The 20,364-nt window shown below is 41.3% G+C and overlaps 1 protein-coding gene across 29 annotated transcripts in view; it reads right to left on the bottom strand.

The window, feature by feature from the left end:
- GPHN (gephyrin) overlaps positions 1–20,364 on the bottom strand; it is a 303,782-nt gene that overhangs the window by 143,939 nt on the left and 139,479 nt on the right. For 16 of the 29 annotated variants that reach the window (XM_067462787.1, XM_060762638.2, XM_060762719.2 and 13 more), the window contains exon 5: positions 1,528–1,566. The exons of the other annotated variants lie outside the window; for them this stretch is intronic. In XM_067462787.1, the coding sequence (XP_067318888.1) occupies positions 1,528–1,566 (39 nt within the window). The remainder of the gene's footprint in view (positions 1–1,527; positions 1,567–20,364) is intronic. 29 annotated transcript variants of the gene reach the window in all.

Genomic DNA, 20,364 nt, shown 5'->3' with positions numbered 1-20,364 from the left:
TTTTCTCTTTTATCTCCTGAATCTGCTTCTGTGCCTTTCTAGAATGAATGCAGATAATGCAATCTTTTGTAATTAATAAAACAGTCATTATATGTTTCCTTTAATCTTGAAGAAAACTTCTGCAAAAAAGAAATACGTACTATATATAGATACAGTAAGCCAAGCTCAGAAGCCAATGACCAGAAAAACCTCCTTGCAATTCTCATTTCAACAGACTGAAAGATCCAAACTTAAATTTTCCTGTGTTTGCTTTGCTATGAGTAAATAGGGATAAACAGTTGACTATATTATACAGCCAAACTGAACGCATTCTGGCAACTACAATTGGAACCAGTTTATTAACATGAAGCAAAGTCCTTGTTACTAATATTTTAATATTTTAAAGTATCTTGATAATATGAAGAAAAGCTATAAATGAAATCCAGAATCCCACAATCTTGCTAGGGGCCAAGACAGTGTATTCCAATGGGAAAAGAGATATATTTTCAAAATGCAGATAAGTAAGCTTGGCCAAGGGTACGGTGCATATAGAGGGTATTTTAGAGAGCCAAATCAGAACACTTTTCACTTCCTCACATTTTCTCTTGCATGTTTGGAAGAGTAAGCAGTAAAGGAAAACAAAGAAGAATGGCAAACAATTAGCAGATGAGAAAGATTGTATAAAAATGGCAATGCTCATGTGCAATCAGATTTCAAGGGCACAGCAGAATTAATGTAAACTGGTGGTCAAGCAGACAAAGAAGGAAGGAAAAGACAAACACGTAACAAGTTGATAGACCAGTATCAATCAGCAGATGCACAAAGCATTGGGACAGCAATTCCATTACATCAGCAGATGCGCACAGAAGCAAGAGAGCAAATGCTTAAGTAACCAAAAGAAGGGAGAAGTTCAACAAGAAGTAACTGACCAATAGCAGTCATATACAAATGGCAGCAAGAAGGCACAGGCAGTACCTTGAGTTGACTTAAGCAAGTAAGGAAAGAGTACCATTCCAGGCAATCAAGAAGCAAAGCAGTGCATTGCAATGCCAGGCAGCCAGCAAGAAGACAAAGTAGAAAGAAAACAATGAGTGCCATATCATTTTAAAATACAGAATTAAAAGCGGGCCGTGTCCATGTATAATCAGATAAAGCTGCTGGCAAGGAGGAAAGAGAAGCTCTCAACAGATTGCCAGGGCAGTGAGATGACACTATTTTTCAGGTAGCTAAGAATATTGCAAGAGGAAGAACCTCAGAATCTTGATGCTCATCTTCCAATAACAGCAATAGTTCAACGTAACTGTATCATGAACATTCAAAAGATTACAGCACACAAATGGAAATGAGGCTGAGCCCTAGTGCCTGAGGGAGGCCCGGGGATCCTCCAGTAAATAAACTTGTTTTAAAAATGAGAATCCACAAGGAAATTAAAAAATGTGATCGCATCTAAAATTGTTTCTAATAAATGATTTTAAAAGAAAACAAACCAAAAATACTAGCAAAGAACTGGATTAGAAATGATTGGCTGGGATTGAAGATGTTGCTTACCCCTCTCTGGAGCCCACAAAATGGGAATGTTGGGAATTTCTGCAGCAGAAAAACAGAAGAGAAAAAGGGATTTCTGACTCCCAGGTTCAAGGTAAAGCAGGTCAATTTAGGGGTGATGACGTGCTTAGAGCACAACAAGAACTGACCGTAACCTTTGCCCATTCCCAGATGCAAACGTTTTCTGAGATTTGAGAAAGGTTTCAAAACCCCATAGCATGTTAAAATCACAATCTCCCACCTGTATTCACAGAACAACATCACTTACCTGTAATTAATTTTCTTTGAGGTGTTTGTCCACATATAGTCTGCATTGAGGCTAAGGGCAGCATCTTTCATGAAAATAGGCCACAAGTTAGGTGGAAAAAACTCATCAAAAGGGATTAATGTAATGGAATAGAAACTCTGCAGAATGTACTAAGTAATAGATCTTATGAATGGATCTATACTTTTCACCAAATTAAATTTTAGTGTGTGGAGGGTGTTTTGCTCTGACAAGTGGGACTTTATGTGGACAATACTTTCCTAAGAAAATTAATGAATTACAGGTATTTTTTCTTCCTTCATTAAACAGCTGCCCACACAGAGCCACACATATAGATGAAGAGAGTTGTGCTTAAAAATCAGAAATGGGGGGAAAAATTCTTTTGACGATGATTATAATAATGGGTCACGTTTCAATAAAGTCATCAGTAGAATAGTTGAATTCTTCTTCACTGTGGAAAACTGGAAAAGCAAATATTGTGTTGTGTGCAATAAACATCAGCATGATCCATTCTTTCTACACTTCAATCTGAAAAGGCAACGTAAGTGAATCTGAATCAATAAAACTATTTCAGTTATGTGTCCACTGAACCTTTCCTTTAAATGATAAATTGATTTAGTAGGTCTGTTATGAGAGCGTAATGCAAGAAAGAAGGAAAACTAATTGATTTATCTTGGAAAACATAACAGATCTTGCACTTTAGGTATAGTTTTTTGTATTGTATCGTAATATGTCAATTTATAGACATGGTATTTTTATGTTATTTAATGTAAACATGAATCAGAAAGGATTAAAATAAATTATGCTGGGCTAAATACGTATTGGGTAGAAATATGTATTTAGAAAACTACACACATATGTGTAACAGAAAATTAGTATAATGGCAGTGTCATCTCATACAATCCAGTCAACAACAGTACAGTTTAAAAAGCAAAAATCCACTGTAAAATCTAAATGTATGGTACTTTATTAAACAAAGCACTACCAATGTAGTGTGGCATCTGGATGTGTCAGATGAAAAGCAGATTACTGAAGGATTTATAACAACAGAAAATCTAGAAATCAAAAACCTGATTCAGTACTATTATCAATTAATAGCAAAAGTTACAAAAATAGAATAATAGATCTGCATAGAAGCATTAATAAGAAAAAAAAAGATTGGGGTCAGACAACCCCAGTCACTACCACATCAATGCAGATTGAGTCTTAGTTGGCAAGGTTTATCCAGGAAAATATTCTTTATGAAAATGCAAACCTGCTGTGCTGCTGCTTTAGAAAAGACAATATCATGCTGGTCACTATTAGGAAAGGAATTGGCAGTTAAACTGCAGTATTAGAATGCCCTTTGAAAAATCTATGATGTGATCACAATTATGCATGTACAGTTCTGGTTAGAGGACTATAAAATAATATTTCAGAGCTGGAGAAAGTTAATATAGAGGCAATCATAATGATTAAGACAATGCAACAATTCTTCTAAAAAGCTAATATTTTGTGGCTTTTTACCATGGGAAAATGAACGGGGAATAGATCATTTTATTGTCTTGCCAAGTGTAATATTAGGCTTTAAAAAGTCTAATGTCTTGCCAGTGTCAAAAATATCTGATATAAACATCCTGGATAAATTACAGTAAGTCTGAAACATTTTTCTGCTGCTGCTGCTGCTGCAATATAAGAGATGATTGGGGAGCATTGTGCTTTCAAGATGGTAGGGTTCCTTTGCAAGACAGAAGTTCTTTTGCAAGGCAGATTGGTGGAGCTTACTGCCACATCTACTTCTGCTCGACACCATTTTTAACAGGCATTCACAAGGCTTGCACAGTGAATGCAATATGAGGCTTATAAGTCCCTATTTAAAAAGGCATTAGGGCAGTGAAGGCAGCAGAAAGCCTCAGTGCCAGAAATGCATTATTCAGGCTTCCCTGCTTCCAGGAAGTCCACCAGCTGACTGCTTCTGCCTTGTGCTTCAAAGGCAGAAGCATGTGGCTGGTATGCTCTGAAGAGGCAGCAGAGCCCAAATAATGTGCATTTTGTGATGTGCCTGGTGGCAGGAAATTGCCACCACCTCTGCTGCTACGTCATTTTAACAGGAACGCAAGTATGCACGTTTTGGGGTATCTGTGTAGGTCCTGGAACCAATCTCCTGTGGACATCAAGGGTCAATTGTACTTGTCTTTTACTGAGCATTACTGTGAAATAGGACTCAAGAATTGAGAAGTTAATATTCCCTTTTGATCATCCATGTTCAGACATATTAGAATTCCCAGAATGAGAAACTGGTGAAGCAGAATGTTCTTTTGCCAACTCAAAAGAACATCCCTAAATGACTATTATAGACATTAAAAAAACAGATCTAATATGAGAACAATTACGATATATGGTAAATAAGGAGTAAGAATTAGTCAGTATTAACAGTTTATGATAACAAACTGCAACAACAAAAGTTGTAAATAATAAATAGAAAGAACGTCATGCTACCTGAGAGATTTATGAACAGCGGTAGTAAGAATAAAAAGAACTGCACCAGTGATATAGTAGTAGTTATCAGTAGCAATTTGTCAGAAAATGTTTATTATTAAGAGCAAGGTATAACAAGGATTTCCAAATAGCAAGTATAGCATGTTACTTTGAGAAAGAATAGCTCAAATATTACCAACGAGGAGCATATTATCATAGAATAAAAATTCAAGAAATAAACGTACAAAACTTATCACAATGTTGTCCATAACATATATGTAACTTATGCTACAATACAAAATGACTTTGTTTATTGAAACTGATTTTGTATGTCAAGTGATGAAGTATGATACAATGGACCCTCTGGATTCATGATTTTTGGTAACCACAGACTGTTGCATCCCATATTAGTAAATCATGGTGAATGCACACATGCAGAAGCATGTGTGTTCATTTTGTTACAAGTCAATAACATGGAGAACTGTAAGACAATTCTGCATATCTGATGGGTTAGTGACTGGAGCATTGTCAGAAATTGGCATCAATTGAAAATGGAATCACAGAGTCCTAGAATAATAGATTTGGAAGAGACCTAGGGCCCTTCCACATCAAATATTAAGGCAGATAACCTGCAATGTCTGCTTTGAGTTGGAATATATGGCAGTGATAAACCAGTTCAAAGCAGATATTGTGGGATTTTCTACTTTGATATTCTGGGTTATATGACTGTGTTGAAGGGCTCCATGTGGGCCGTCTGGTCCAACCCCTGCCAAACAGGAAAAGCACAATCAAATGGCCATCCAGCTTTTGTTTAAAAGCTTGCATGGAAGGGGCTTCCAGCACACTCTTTCTACTAACCTGTTATTAACTTTCCAATTCATGTTCCTCTTCTTTTAGTTTTTTTAATAATTCTAAATTCATATATCCTCCGATAATTATGCCACCCATAGCCTGCTTTTCCATTCCTCTAAGTGTTTTGTTGATAAATCGTACTTGGTTCTGATTGGGAACTTATTTGCCCTTTTATCATTGCACATCTCCCCTCAGAATCCTTTTACTTTTTCTCTTTCTAAATTCAGACTATCCTTTATTAGTATGGCTACCCCCTGGGATTTATTTGTGCCTCTAGATTCTAGCTGTTTCCCCCAGTTATTGATGTGCAGAAGTTTAGATTTATCCTTCTTTTTGTGTATCTCCTGTAATAATGCTATGTCCACCTGATTCTCCTTTACCATTTTGCACAGCTTATTTCTCTTAACTAGAGAGCTTAAGCCGGTTATGTTAACTGACAAAATATTTAAAGCAACCATCAATGAATATATAATTATTTAACGAACTCTTTGTGATCTTATTGTTTCTTACATCTTTCTCATATATGTCCCCCTTCCTCCCCATCTGGCTTCTTTTTCTTTCTCCCATCCCATGGGAGGGATGACCGAGTAGCATCTACTTGCCACTTTACAGATAACTCTTCAGGGTTGTGCATCTTCTGTTCCTTTACAATCCGCTCCTTTTGACGTAATACAGTCATCTATATTATATATCATCAAATTCCCCATGCACTTAACCACATAAAACTTAACTCTATTTAACACTTCTCCCATTTTCTCTTATACAGTATAAGGAAATTCAGGCTTCATTTACTGTCACAACTCCCTTCCCCTCACATTAACATCTTAGTCTTAGCCATCAAAGCTGACGACCAAGAGTTCTGGCAATTGCATCAAACAGCATTTACAGGCCTTCCCTTTGTCCTCTGATAATTTGCCCCTGATAGTTTAGTACTCAGAATACGCATATGAACTGGAGGTTATCATAATCTGAAGCATTAATTTAAATGTAAATGTATCAATCCACTTATTTATTTATTTTGAAAAAATAAAATCTGAAGCATAAACCACGACAAATGTCAAATGATACCAACTCCCAGCCTAATCTCTGGCACCTTCTCCTCTGAAAAAATGCCCCATCAGAGGTGTTGTTGCCCCACAGCTTCGTATTTCCCAGAAAAAATTGGTAAGTTAGTAGAAAATAGTTAATATGTTCATTAAATTGATAAGCTTTAGAATTTACCCAGCTGCATTTAGAAGGGCAAAAATGAACCTTCAAGTTAAATTTCTATTTAAATTCTGCCTCTGCAAAAAGCCTTAACAAAACAGAACAAAGTTGGAATTGCCATCCATCACTTTGTACCTGTTATGAGCTTAGGAGTGAAAGAATTATGATGATGATGTTTATTTATACCCCGCTTTTTCTATTCACATGAAGATTCAAAGCGACTAACATTAAAATCATTTCAATACAATTTAAAATATACAAACACACACATTAAAATAGAATTAAATATAAATTGTATTTAAAATTCAGTTAATCAAATTAAATTTTTGAAACAACAAACGTTTGAAAATGCAAATAAACCTGGAAAATGGCTAGCCAGACAAGTGCGAAAAAAACAACAATCTAGACAAATCATGAAGATTAAAGTGGAAAATAAAATCATCTCAACAGATAAAGAAATAATGGAGGAGTTCAGGAAATATTACAAACAATTATACTCAAAAGATTGTATAGATAAAGAAGAAATAATGGCCTATATAAATAAATTTAAGTTTCAGAAAGTGGATGAGGAAACAAGGGATCAATTGAATAAAGAGATATCAGAGGAGGAAATTGAGAAGGCAATTCAAAAGATGGACCCAGACAAAGCTCCGGGTCCAGATGGATATACAGCTGGATTTTATAGAACATTTAAACAAGAATTGATACCTTTATTAAAAAAGGTATTAAATGAAGTGATGACTGAACAGAAAATTCCAGAAACTTGGACGAAGGCAGAAATAGTACTGATTCATAAAGAAGGAACCTGTGAGACGGAGATTAAAAATTACAGACCAATTTCTTTATTAAATACAGATTATAAGATTTTGGCGAACATATTGGCAGAGAGAGTAAAAAATTTCTTAAGAAATTGGATTGAAGAAGACCAAACAGGATTTCTACCAAATAGATTTATGAAGGATAACATAAGGCTAGTATTGGATCTAATAGAATATTATGAACAGAATCATCAAAAAGAATTTGCCATACTAGCCTTGGACGCAGAGAAGGCTTTTGATAACCTAAATTGGGATTTCTTTAAGATATTAATACAAGAACTGGACATGGGAGATAAATTTACTAACGCAATAAAAGCGATATATGATTTACAAAAGGCTAAACTAAGAATAAATGGTCAAACGACGGAAGAGTTTGATATTCTGAAGGGAACTAGACAGGGATGTCCCCTGTCCCCACTTATATTTATAATGGCATTAGAACCATTAATGAAGGCAATAAGAGAAGACCAAATGATACAGGGATCCAAAGTTGGTAAATATGAATACAAAATAAGAGCCTTTGCGGACGATGTACTTGGGATAATGGAAGAACCAAGTAAAAATATATTAAGATGGATGCAGAAGATAAAAGAGTTTGGGTCAGTTGCAGGATTTAAAATCAATATGTCAAAAACAAAGTTATTAACGAAAAATGTAGAAAAGAGAAAACAAGATATGATTAAAGAGCAAACAGGTCTGGAAATAGTCAAGAAATTTAAATATTTAGGAGTATGGATCACGACAAAAAATTGACAATTACTAAAGAATAACTATGAAGAAGTCTGGAAAAAAATACAAAAGGACTTACAAAAGTGGATACATCTGAAGTTGTCACTTTTAGGCCGTATATCTTTGATTAAGATGAATGTATTATTTATTTATTTATTTATTTATTTAGTACACTTGTATACCGCTAATATCTCAGCCTGTGCGGCGACTCATTGTGGTTTACAACATATTTAAAAATACAATATTCACTTTAAAAATATAAAATAAAATATAAAAATACATACATATACATACATAGTATTGGGCCACCAATACAGACCGGAACATCTCATAGTTAAAGTCGTAATCCAATTCGTTATCCTTGATTGCTAGTCCATGATCAAAACATCATCACATCGGAATTAGTTGAAAACTTGCTCGAACATCCAAGTTTTCAGTTTTTTCCAAAATGCCATTAGCGAGGTGGCTGATCTTATTTCAGTAGGGAGGGCATTCCAAAGCCGGGGGGCCACCACAGAAAAGGCCCTATCTCTCGTTCCCGCAAGCCGCACTTGTGAAGCAGGCGGGATGGAGAGAAGGGCTTCTCCTGAAGATCTTAGGGTCCTGGTGGGCTGATAGGCCGAGATACGTTCGGATAGGTATGTAGGGCCAGAACCGTTTAGGGCTTTAAAGGTCAAAGCCAGCACTTTGAATTGGGCTCGGTAGCTAATCGGTAGCCAGTGGAGCTGGTACAGCAGAGGAGTTGTATGCTCCCTGCGCCCTGCTCCTGTTAATACCATGGCTGCCGCCCGTTGGACTAATTGGAGCTTCCGGGCTGTCTTCAAAGGCAACCCCACGTAGAGAGCGTTGCAGTAGTCAAGGCGGGATGTAACCAGAGCGTGGACTACCGTGGCCAAGTCAGACTTCCCAAGGTACGGTCGCAGTTGGCGCACGAGTCTTAACTGTGCGAATGCTCCCCTGGTCACCGCCGAAACCTGGGGATCCAGGCTCAGCGATGAGTCCAGGATCACACCCAAACTGCGAACCTGTGTCTTCAGGGGGAGTGCGACCCCGTCTAACACAGGCTGTAACCCTATACCCTGTTCGGCCCTGCGACTGACCAGGAGTACCTCTGTCTTGTCTGGATTCAATTTCAATTTGTTCGCCCCCATCCAGACCGTCACAGCGGCCAAGCACCGGTTCAGGACCTCGACAGCCTCCTTAGTAGCGGGTGGGAAGGAGTGACAGAGCTGGACATCATCTGCGTACAGATGACACCGCACCCCGAAACTCCGGATGATCTCGCCCAGCGGCTTCATGTAGATGTTAAACAACATGGGGGACAGTATTGAACCCTGAGGAACCCCACAAAACAAAGGTTGTGGGGTAGAACAGGAGTCCCCCAGTGACACCTTCTGAGACCGACCCTCGAGGAATGACCGGAGCCACTGCAGAGCAGTACCTCCGAGACCCATTCCCGCGAGGCGTCCCAGAAGGATACCGTGGTCGACGGTATCGAAGGCCGCTGAGAGGTCGAGTAGCACCAACAGGGACACACTCCCCCTGTCGAGCTCCCGACGGAGATCATCCACTAAGGCGACCAAGGCTGTCTCGGTACCATGTCCCGGCCTAAAGCCAGACTGTGCCGGGTCTAGATAATCCGTGTCTACCAAGAATGCCTGGAGTTGTGAGGCCACCACACGTTCCATGACTTTGCCCAAAAAGGGAAGATTGGAAACAGGCCGATAGTTTACCAATTGAGTGGGGTCCAGTGATGGTTTCTTCAACAGCGGTTTTATCACAGCTTGCTTTAAGCTGGCTGGAAAAATGCCTTCCCGAAGGGAGGCATTAACCACCACCTTAACCCACTCGGCCAATCCCCCTCTGGCCTCCTTTAGAAGCCAGGATGGGCAGGGGTCTAGGATGCATGTGGTAGCTCTCATTCCTCCAAGCACCTTGTCCACATCCTCGGTTTGAACCAATTGAAATGAATCCATCAAAATCGGACAAGCAGATGCTCGTGTTACATCCTCAGAGACTGCCGTTAATATGGTGTCCAGTCCAGAGCGGATCAAAGCGACTTTGTCTGTAAAGAACCGAGCAAAAGCTTCACAGCGAGCTGCCGCGTCATCAGGGCACCCATCCTGAATGGTGGGTTTTAAAAGGCCTCTGACAACTCGGAACAGTTCAGCCGGACGGTTCTTTGCAGACGCAATAGTGGCCGCAAAGAAAGTTTTCTTTGCGGCTCTTATTGCCGCGGCATATGACCTTAAAAAGGACACAAACCGTGTTCGGTTTGGCTCGCTCGGATCCGAACGCCACACGCTCTCTAGTTCCCTCTTCTTTCGCTTCAACACCGCCAGCTCCTCAGTAAACCAAGGAGCTGGTTTAGTTCGGCTATTTGAGAGGGGACGTTCTGGAGCGATCGTGTCTATTGCCCTGGTCATCTCCCCATTCCAGAGAGCGACCAGGGCATCAACAGGATCACCAACCGAGGTGGCGGGGAAATCCCCAAGAGCCATCAGGAATCCTTCCGGATCCATAAGCCTCCTGGGGCGGACCAATTTAATAGGTCCTCCACCTCTGCGGAGGTTAGGGGGCACAGTAAGTCTAAAGCTGACCAGGTGGTGGTCGGTCCATGGCAACGGAGAGATGGATAACTCCTCAACACCGCCACCTTCCTCCCATCCCTGGCAGAAAACCAAGTCCAATGTATGTCCAGCACTGTGGGTGGGGCCAGATACTTGTTGGGACAGACCCATGGTCGCCATGGTAGACATGAAGTCCTGAGCCGCTCCCGTTAGGGCAGCCTCGGCATGGACGTTGAAGTCCCCCAGCACAAGCAGCCGTTGGGACTCCAATGCCAGGTCCGAGACTACCCCCGCTAGCTCAGGTAGGGAGACTGTAGTGCAGCGAGGTGGACGGTACACTAGCAGAATCCCTAATCTGTCCCGGTCACCCACCCTCAGGTGGACGCATTCAAAATTTGTTGACTGCGGGATGGGGGTCCTGGTCAGAGAAATGGAATCTCTATAGACTACTGCAACCCCGCCTCCCCGCCCTCTGGATCTCGGTTGATGCTGCACAGAGAACCCGGGTGGACAAAGCTGGGTCAAGTTTACACCTCCAGCTTCGTCCAGCCAGGTCTCTGTGATGCACGCCAGATCTGCCCGTTCATCCAGGATTAAATCCTGGATGAAAGTTGTTTTACCATTGACAGATCTGGTGTTCAACAGCACCACTTTCAATCCTGAGGGACCGCCATCCTGGTTACACCTACTTACCGTATCAGGAGACCGATTTGGGATTACTAATGTTGTTCCACGTTTCCTAGGCCGAATTAAAGGTCTCCTTTTCCCGTATCTCCCCTTCCCCACCACGACTTCTATGGGGGCTCCTCGGTTAACGGAAGCCTCTCCCTCCTTCATGACGCATTTGATGTTTATAATAATAAACCAAGGATCATTGCGGTTTGCATGCCATGTTACAGTTTCAGTTTGCCATAGCTTTGCCTTCCAAGTGGTCTTCAGTCCTGTTAGGCTGTATTCGAGTTCCCTCGTGCTATTCCATTTCTTCTTACCCACATATGCAATTAGCAACCAAATTAACAGATGCCAAGAAGTAGATGGTGGCATGAGTAGTAATTGTTAAGCACAGTCAGGGCAGGGTTAAGCTGTTAAAATACAGATGGAAACTTATTTCAGCACAACACAGTAGAACAACAAATAAATGCGATGGCTTAAATTAACCCAAGGTGTTAACTAAAGTGCGTCATGGAGGCCTGATTCAACACTAGCTGTATCAATCGAATTAAAGTGCTATAGTTGGTTAAGTGCACAAAGAAGTAGTTTAAAGTGCTAATGGCATAAAGTGCAAGATCACAACAATTAATAAAATACACGATGTAACCAACTGGTCATGGAATCAAGATTAGTTAGCAACCATCAGGAACGGTCAGCACAAATTACGATGGTCAACATAGACTACAATAATAGTCAATAAAAGCAGAGGTAATTGGCACCATCAAGAATGATTAGCACACTCAAAAATAGATAGCAAGGTTAAGAAAGATTAAGGTGCTAAAGCTCATATAAAATAATAGTCCACTGATGTAATAGGTTAAGGTGCTGATAGTATAAATGCTAGTAACCCACAAAATTGGAGACAATGAGATGCCGGAAGATGGCAATAATTAAACCAAAACAAAGATGGCCCACACGGTTTTCCGGATTTGGTGGGTTGCCCGGCGAGATGATAAAAACTTGAGCAATGGCGGCGGATTACTCCCAGAGGGATGGAGGAGCTGGGGCGCTAGAAAACGGCAGATCAGCGAACCGGCGCAATGAAGAACTCCCTCGAACGCCAGGCTGGACGTCCTTAATTGTTGGGCCGGAGCCGGAGCCGGAACGCCGGGCTGATGACCGAGCACCGGGTGGGTGACAGGAAGGGACGACCAAGTGTCCGGCAGAGCCGGGGCCAACGCGTCGGGCCATGGCAGGCAGCAAGCACACGGGAGACCGGCGCGCCAGAGATCGATGCGCCGGAGGCCCAACCAAGCGCCAAGTCGAACGGCAGCAACTGGGGCCGCGAAGGGTTGGCGGGGCAGGCGCGCCAAGGACCACAGCAACAGTTCCACAACGGAGGCCCTGCAGGACGCCAGGCCAGAGGCACTAGCGGCCGATGGAATCGAGGCCAAACGCCGGCTGGGGTTATTGAAGGGTCGCGTCAATTGCCGCGGTAGCAGCACCGGCCGGGCAGGGGGCTACTCACCCTTCACAGCTCCCTGAGAAGGGGAAAGCTCCCACCGTGGCCTTAGCTACGATGATGGTGGTGGCAGTGTCAGCAGCAATGGCGGCAGCAGCTCTCACCCGGTTGCTTGTCCCCTCCCGGGGGCAGCTCTGCCGCGGCCCAATCGGATGGCAGAGTGGCGGTAAAGGCCCAGCTGGAACACGCGGCGCTCGCGGCGGCGGCCTCAGAGGCGGCTTTGGCAACAGCACAGGCCCTGACACGTCCCTCCTCAGCACTCTGAGCAGGGGATGGACTCTGGCAGCAATTTTGCTGCGGCAAGGGCGACCGCAGCAGCGGCAACAACAGCGGTCTGTCTGTCTATCTCCTCTCGGTCTCCAGCACTGAGTTCTCAAGAAGTAGCTACACAAATAGATGTCAAAGGAGCAACTTCGTAGGAGTAGCTCCAAGCACTGAGTTCTCCAGAAGCAGCTACACCAATAGATATCGAAGGAGCAACTTCGCAGGAGTAGCTCCAAGCACTGAGTTCTCAAGTTCTCAAGAAGCAGGCAGGATGATAGTAAGATGCAGCTGGGAGGCAGAGGTTTTAAAGCCTCCTTTCCTGGCTTGCTTATCTCACCAGTGTGGAGGCGAGGCCACACTGAAATTACCGAAATTGATGTTCCTTTTTCAAAACCTCCCGATAATTAGAAGCCAAACACTTTTTATAAAATGGAAAAAAGAAATATTGAAATTTATATGGGCCGGAGGAAGACCAAGAATAAAGTATGATAATTTGATTGATAAGAAGAATAGAGGGGGTCTGGGCCTCCCAGATTTTAAAGCATATCATGACGCATGTGCGTTGATATGGATAAAGGATTGGATATTGTTGAACAAAGAAGACTTCTTAAATATAGAAGGAAATGACTTAAGAGTAGGATGGCATGCTTATTTATGGTACGAAAGGGAAAAGAAAGAAAAGAGTTTTGGTAACCACTTTGTGAGAGCATCCCTATTAAGAGTATGGCAAAAATATAAAATTTATTTATTATTTATTTCTGCTACTTATACCCCGCCCTTCTCACCCCCGAGGGGGGACTCAGGGCGGCTTACAAAGAAGGCACAATTCGATGCCCTTATACAAATACATACAGATAAAAACAGTAATTAAATAATTAACAGATTAAAAACATCAAGATATAGCACCATAGCACAACAATAAGCAATAAGCAATCTCATGGTCAGACATTTTTATTCTAAAACACCTTTATGGGTCTCTCCTATGGAGGCAAATCAGCGAAGACTTTTAGGATGGAGAAAATGGCCAATCTACAAAGATTTGTTAAATAAAGATACAAACAATGTTAAGACTTATGAGGAATTAAAACAAAAATTTTCTAATATTACTTGGTTACATTATATGCAAATTAAAGAATATTACAATCAAGATACAAAAATTGGCTTTTCTTGGGAGGAAACAGCATGGGATAAAATTTTAAAATTAGAAAAGAAAGTGATATCGAATATTTATAACATATTACTTACCTGGCTGACTGAAAAAGAACAGGTTAAAAACTGTATGATAAAGTGGGCTCAAAATTTAAGAAGACCAATTCAAATGAGGGAGTGGGAACAGATGTGGAACAAAAAATTAAAATATACATACGCAATGGATTTAAAAGAAAATTGGATAAAAATGTTCCACAGATGGTACACCACACCGAAACAATTGGCTAAAATGTATAAAACAGTTTCTGATAAGTGCTGGAAATGCCTGGAACAGGTTGGCTCCTTCTACCATATGTGGTGGACTTGCAAAGAAGCAGTAAAGTTTTGGAGGGTAATTCATGAAGAGACACAAAAGATTTTAAAAAGAACATTTATAAGAAAACCGGAGTATTATTTGTTAGGTTTTACAGATTTAGATCTACAACTGACGGAACAAGAGGATAAACTTTTTACATATATGACGACTGCTGCTAGAATTGTTTTTGCTAGAGAATGGAAGAAAGACTCAGCACCACCCGTACAGGAATGGGTGGAAAAAATCAGAGAAATAAAGGACATGGATGAATTGACTTTTTTGTTGAAGAAAAATACAGGTATGATACCAAGAAGAACGAATTGGGATAATCTCCATGAATATCTGGACAATTTGGGAAAATAAGAAACAAGAGAGACAATTTCTTTTTGAACTTATTTTATATTTTTGAATAATAAGAAGATATGATCCAAGAAGATGGAATGGAAGTCAGTTTTTTTTCTTTTTTTGTGTGTTTTTGGTGTAATTTTGTAGATTTTTTTATTTCTTTTCCCTTTTTAAATTTTTTTTTAATTTTTTTTCTTTTCTTTTCTTTTTTTTTTTAGGGGTTGTTTGGGATTTTAGTATATTTTTTTGTTTCTTCTTTTTTCTCCTTTTTTCTTTATTTCCTCACTTTCCTATACTTTATTGTTCTCACTCTTTCGGTGTAATCTATATAAAAATTAATAAAATTCTAATTATAGAAGAGGTGTTGCCCCACAGCTTCGTATTTCCCAGAAAAAATTGGTAAGTTAGTAGAAAATAGTTAATATGTTCATTAAATTGATAAGCTTTAGAATTTACCCAGCTGCATTTAGAAGGGCAAAAATGAACCTTCAAGTTAAATTTCTATTTAAATTCTGCCTCTGCAAAAAGCCTTAACAAAACAGAACAAAGTTGGAATTGCCATCCATCACTTTGTACCTGTTATGAGCTTAGGAGTGAAAGAATTATGATGATGATGTTTATTTATACCCCGCTTTTTCTATTCACATGAAGATTCAAAGCGACTAACATTAAAATCATTTCAATACAATTTAAAATATACAAACACACACATTAAAATAGAATTAAATATAAATTGTATTTAAAATTCAGTTAAAATCCATAAAAATTTTAATCAAAGCTAAAAAATCACAGCACCATCTGAATTGATCTTAAAAACCTTCTTCTTTAAAAGCCTGTCTGCATAGAAAGGTTTTAGCCTACTGCCAGAAGGACAGCAGGGAGGGGGCCATTCACGTACCTCGTGAAGTTGGATCTGGCCATGATGGTCCATGCCTTAGTCACCTCCAGATTGGATTAGGCAATGCACTCTACATGGGGCTGCCCTTGAAGACGGCTTGGAAATTTCAATTGGTCCAGGTTACTAACTGGAGCGACTTACAGGGAGCGGTCAACTCCCCTGTTTAAGAAGCTCCATTGGCTGCCGTTCATCTTCCAGTCCCAATTCAAGGTGCAGGTTCTCACCTACAAAGCCCTAAACGGTTGGGACCCGCCTACCTGTGTAACCGCATTTGCCCCTTAACCCCTGGAATAACGAGACAGACAACAATGGTATGGATTCAAATTTGGGCAACTTTATTAAATGTTACCTATTTAACTTTAACTGAACTAAACTATGTGTCTAGGAACTTGGTGGCTAACCGAGGCAGCGTCCTCGGCTATTTAGTATGTAATATCTGTGTGCCCTGGATCCCCAACCGGGCAACCTGAAGGTAAAAGTCTGGAGAAGCCTGTGTCAAATTATTGATATCAGCCTCTTATTTCTGTGCCAAGTGATGTCCCCTCACCCATTTGATGACCTCTAGATGAGTGTTTGTTGCACAATGACCCCCACCCTTAAGGGGTGCCTTGTGTATACCTCAATGTCTGTGTTTTCTTGAGCTATTTATGCCACGGATTGGGGGCAAATGTCTATTTCGCCCCCATCCCTCACCAAGCCCCTTAAGGCCTCCTTAATCCCTAACTGCAAATCAGCCAAAATTGATTGTTATCAGGGATGACTTGAGAAACTGCAAGTCGCTTCTGGTGAGAGAATTGGACATCTGCAAGGACGTTGTCACAGGGACACTCATTGATAAGCAACAATTAATTTTTTAATGGTTATGTTTGGAGTTATATATGACATCATATAAACCCAGAGTTGGAAGAGACCCCGTGGGTCATCCAGTCCAACCTCCCTGTCAAGAAATGTCAATTATATCGAAACGACCAGTGGCCATCTGGCCCCTGTTTAAAATTCACCAAAAAGTAACCTCTAGCACACGCCCTAACTTGTAATTATCTAATTGTATTAATGTCCCTTAAGTTGATAAAACAACCAATCCATGCAAAAGGAACATATAATTAAGTGTTAACTATATAACTATTTGTAGAACAAAAGTAGGGAGATGGCTTGCAGGCCTGAGCCATTAACTCGGGGCTGGCCCTAAAGGCATGTTGCCAAGATGGCCACCGTCCATGTAACCAAGACGAACACTAACTGGAAAACCGGCAAAATGGCGGCTGCTGCGGCGCCGCGAGCACGCAACGCTGCTATGGAGCAGCCCAGCGCTGCTGCCGCTACGCAGAGCAGAAGGCCGCAGGCCCCGCCCAAAAAATGTGCCCAAAATGGCGGCCGCTGCAGCACCATGGAGCAGCACCGCACTGCCGCCGCTGAAGACGAAGGCCGCAAGCCCCGCCAAGATGGCGCCTGCCAGGGCCGTGGATCAAGTAAGGGAGGGAGGGGGGGAGTGGCACCCCCCCCTCCCAGAAGCAATCGAAAGAAGGCCGCAGGCCCATCCAAAATGGCGCCCGCCGCTCGCCGGCACCGCGAGCGCGTGGCAAGCGGCGGCGCGGCGGCACAGCGGCACGGCGGCACAGCCAATGGGGCCATGGATCAGTTAAGGGAGGGGGGGAGTAGAAAACCCCCTCCCAGAGATGATCCCAAATGGCGACATCTTCAATGCGGCAGCATCGCTGCCCAGAAGCCACCCAAACACGGCTCCGGTGGGGGAGGTGAGGGAGCAGCCCACCTCCCCGGCCCACCCAAAGACCGACCTGAAAAGTCAGTACAGGTACGTCTTGGAGAAGTCAGTACAGGTACGTCTTCACTCCTAGAAAGTCTTCTCAAGACTGAGGGAGGAGGCTGGCTTCAGAGCTCAGCCAGCCTCCACCCTCCTTCCAGAAGGTTCCACAGGAACCTCCCATCTTCTAACATTCAGTGGGAGGGGCAAATCGCTCTCCCCACCAACTTTGTTGGTGGGGAGAGTCCCTTCTGTTTACGAACCCAAGCAATCTCTTCAATCATCTGGAGAGGCCCTGCTCTTGCTCCCACCCCTTCGCAGGCGTGATTGGTGGGGACAAGGGAGAGCCTTCTCTATGGTGTCTCCCCGACTCTGGAACTCACTCCCTAATGATATCAGACAAGCCCCCACTTTGGCAGTCTTTAGGAGGAGCTTGAAAACATGGCTGTTCCAGTGTGCCTTCCCTGAATAAAGGAAATAAGCTCCTGATCTGACCAGTTTTCTATTATATGTCCTCTAAAGCACTTTATCTATCCATTGGATTGATCTCCCTACACCACTCTCTAAAACCCCCATGTTTAGACATACCCTACTCTGTACACATCCAGTGTTTTTAATTTTTAATCTATTACATTTGGCCCTGCCATAGTGTTTTAAATCTCTTGCGTGTTATTGCTTATATGTTTAGTTATATTTTATATTGTTTTATTTGCTTGTTTGCTTTGTTGATGTACTGTTGTATTTGTATTTGATGGGCTTGGCCTCATGTAAGCCGCCCTGAGTCCCTTCGGGGAGATGGTGGCGGGGTATAAATAAAGTATTTTTATTATTATTCCCTGAGCAGGGGGTTCCAGAGTGGAGGGGAAGCCACCAAAAGAGAAGGCTCGCTTTCTTGTTCCCACTAACCAAGCTTGAGATGGAGGTGGGACCGAGGTAAGGACCTTTCCTGAAGAGGTTCGTATAAGTAGATGCGATCAGCCAAATAGCCTGGACCTGAGCCATATAGAGTTATAAGTTGGAACTTTGCCTTGTTGCAAGGACACCCTCATTCCCTCTGCCAGTCCCCCTCTGGCTTGTTTGATCAGCCAGGAAGAGCAAGGATCTAGAATATTTGTGGTAGTTCTCACCTCTCCAAGGATCCTGTCCACATCCTCAGACTGCACAAATTGAAAGGTATCCATCAGTACTGGATAAGCAGGAGCCAAAGTTACATCCATTGGAATTGTATCAATAACAGCATCCAAGTCGAAAAGGATCTAAGCAACTTTGTCTGCAAAGTGCCATGGAAATTCTTTACAGCGGGCTGTTGAATGGTCAGAATTTACTCCTTGATGACTAGTATGCAAAAGACCTCTGACCATTTGAAACTCAGTTGGATGGTTTCTTGCAGATGCGATGGTTGCAGCAATAAATTACTTTTCTACTGGCTCCATTGCCGCAGAATATGTCGATCCTGGTTCCTCCTTCTAAGCAAGGCTCTGGAAAGTCAGGCCAGTTAGAGTTGGTCTCTCTACTCAGACACACCATTCAGTCTCTTCCTGGTTTAATAGTTGATGACTTGGAGCTAGCACTGGGAGAAGTCAGATTATCTGGTGATTCCAGAATCTACATTGTTTCCATGTGAAATACCTATCCATATAATAATCAGGACATCATTCTCTACTAACTCTCCTTGATTGCTTTGGGAACTAAAACCACCAGTGGCATTTCCATTTCAAAAGAAACATTAGATGCTCTTGCTCTGAAGTGGAAACAGGGAGGTTATCCAGCTTTCCAAAGAATTCACGCTGGGCTTCAATATGATCCTCCACTTCTGCTGGAAGACCAGGCTATTGTAGGTACTTTCTTTCATGGAACAACTCTATGAGATTGCACTATGCAGATGAAAAGGTAGCACTAAATAAGATTTCTTTTGTTTGCAGCATTATCACAGAATAGACTCAATAATGAAAAAATTAAAAATCCGTAATTACGTCAACTCTAGCTATGCAATCTTTTCAAGTTCCCCACAACCTTTCCAGCAAAACAAATTGTAATGAGCGCAAACACAATTGTCTGCTACAGTTGCATTTAGTTATTGTGTTATAACAGAATGTAACTGAAGATATTTAATTTAGGCACTACTAAGTGTTGAGATGGATAGAGATCACAACTTGGATTGTTTTAAAGACTGTTTATATAAAGAAACAAACAATGGTTAAAACCATTGAAAATATGAAACCAGCTGCGTTTTAGAAGTAAGCAACAATAATATTTAGACTTGGATCAGGAAAATACCACATTGAAGGCTAATGTAGCCCTTCCTCTCAAATGAATAGGTACAGGCTTCTTGTCTAAATGTTGCTAGCCTGGACAAAAATAAATATGATAATGCAAGAATATATAATGAGATTACAATGGCCAGTAGGAGTTTTGATGTTTTTGCGATTTACAGAATGTCTTTGTCAGAGTCAACTAAGAATTTTAGAAGGCATCTATTAGAAAAACCTATTTAGAAGGGAAGCTACAGTATGCTGCTTTGTTGTACAATACACCGTTCTTGAGAATAACTGATTTTCAGATGCTGTACCCTTACATAGAAGGACAAAAGGTTGAAAGTTGGAACAATTTAGCATGCTGTGCACGAGTTGCACAAAACTTCCTCTCTTCCCTCATATAGCTGGGATGAAGTTTTTGCTCTGGATTATCGTTAACAACTCAATCTTTAGAAACTATGGCTTGAAGTTAACAAAAATGAGTTATGGAAACAGGAGGTCCTGAATGGTAAAACAATTCAAAACTTTAATACCAAAGTTGTGCTTAAGAAGAATTAATAAATCAAAAGATGAAGTTTAATATATATATTAAAATGAATGTTGATAATGTCTGAAAAGTGATTATAAAGGCCTACATCAAATTTAATTTACCAGACTGAAAATTCCCACTAGTACAGTTAACAGATTAATTAGAAGATATATTAAAAGATACGCATTGATTATTAGTAGAACAGAAGAAATA

Source organism: Anolis sagrei, chromosome 1 (assembly GCF_037176765.1).
Source record: "Anolis sagrei isolate rAnoSag1 chromosome 1, rAnoSag1.mat, whole genome shotgun sequence".
Lineage (NCBI taxonomy): Eukaryota > Metazoa > Chordata > Lepidosauria > Squamata > Dactyloidae > Anolis > Anolis sagrei.
Note: the sequence above shows the minus strand (reverse complement) of the source record. Positions and strands in the feature narration are given on the sequence as shown.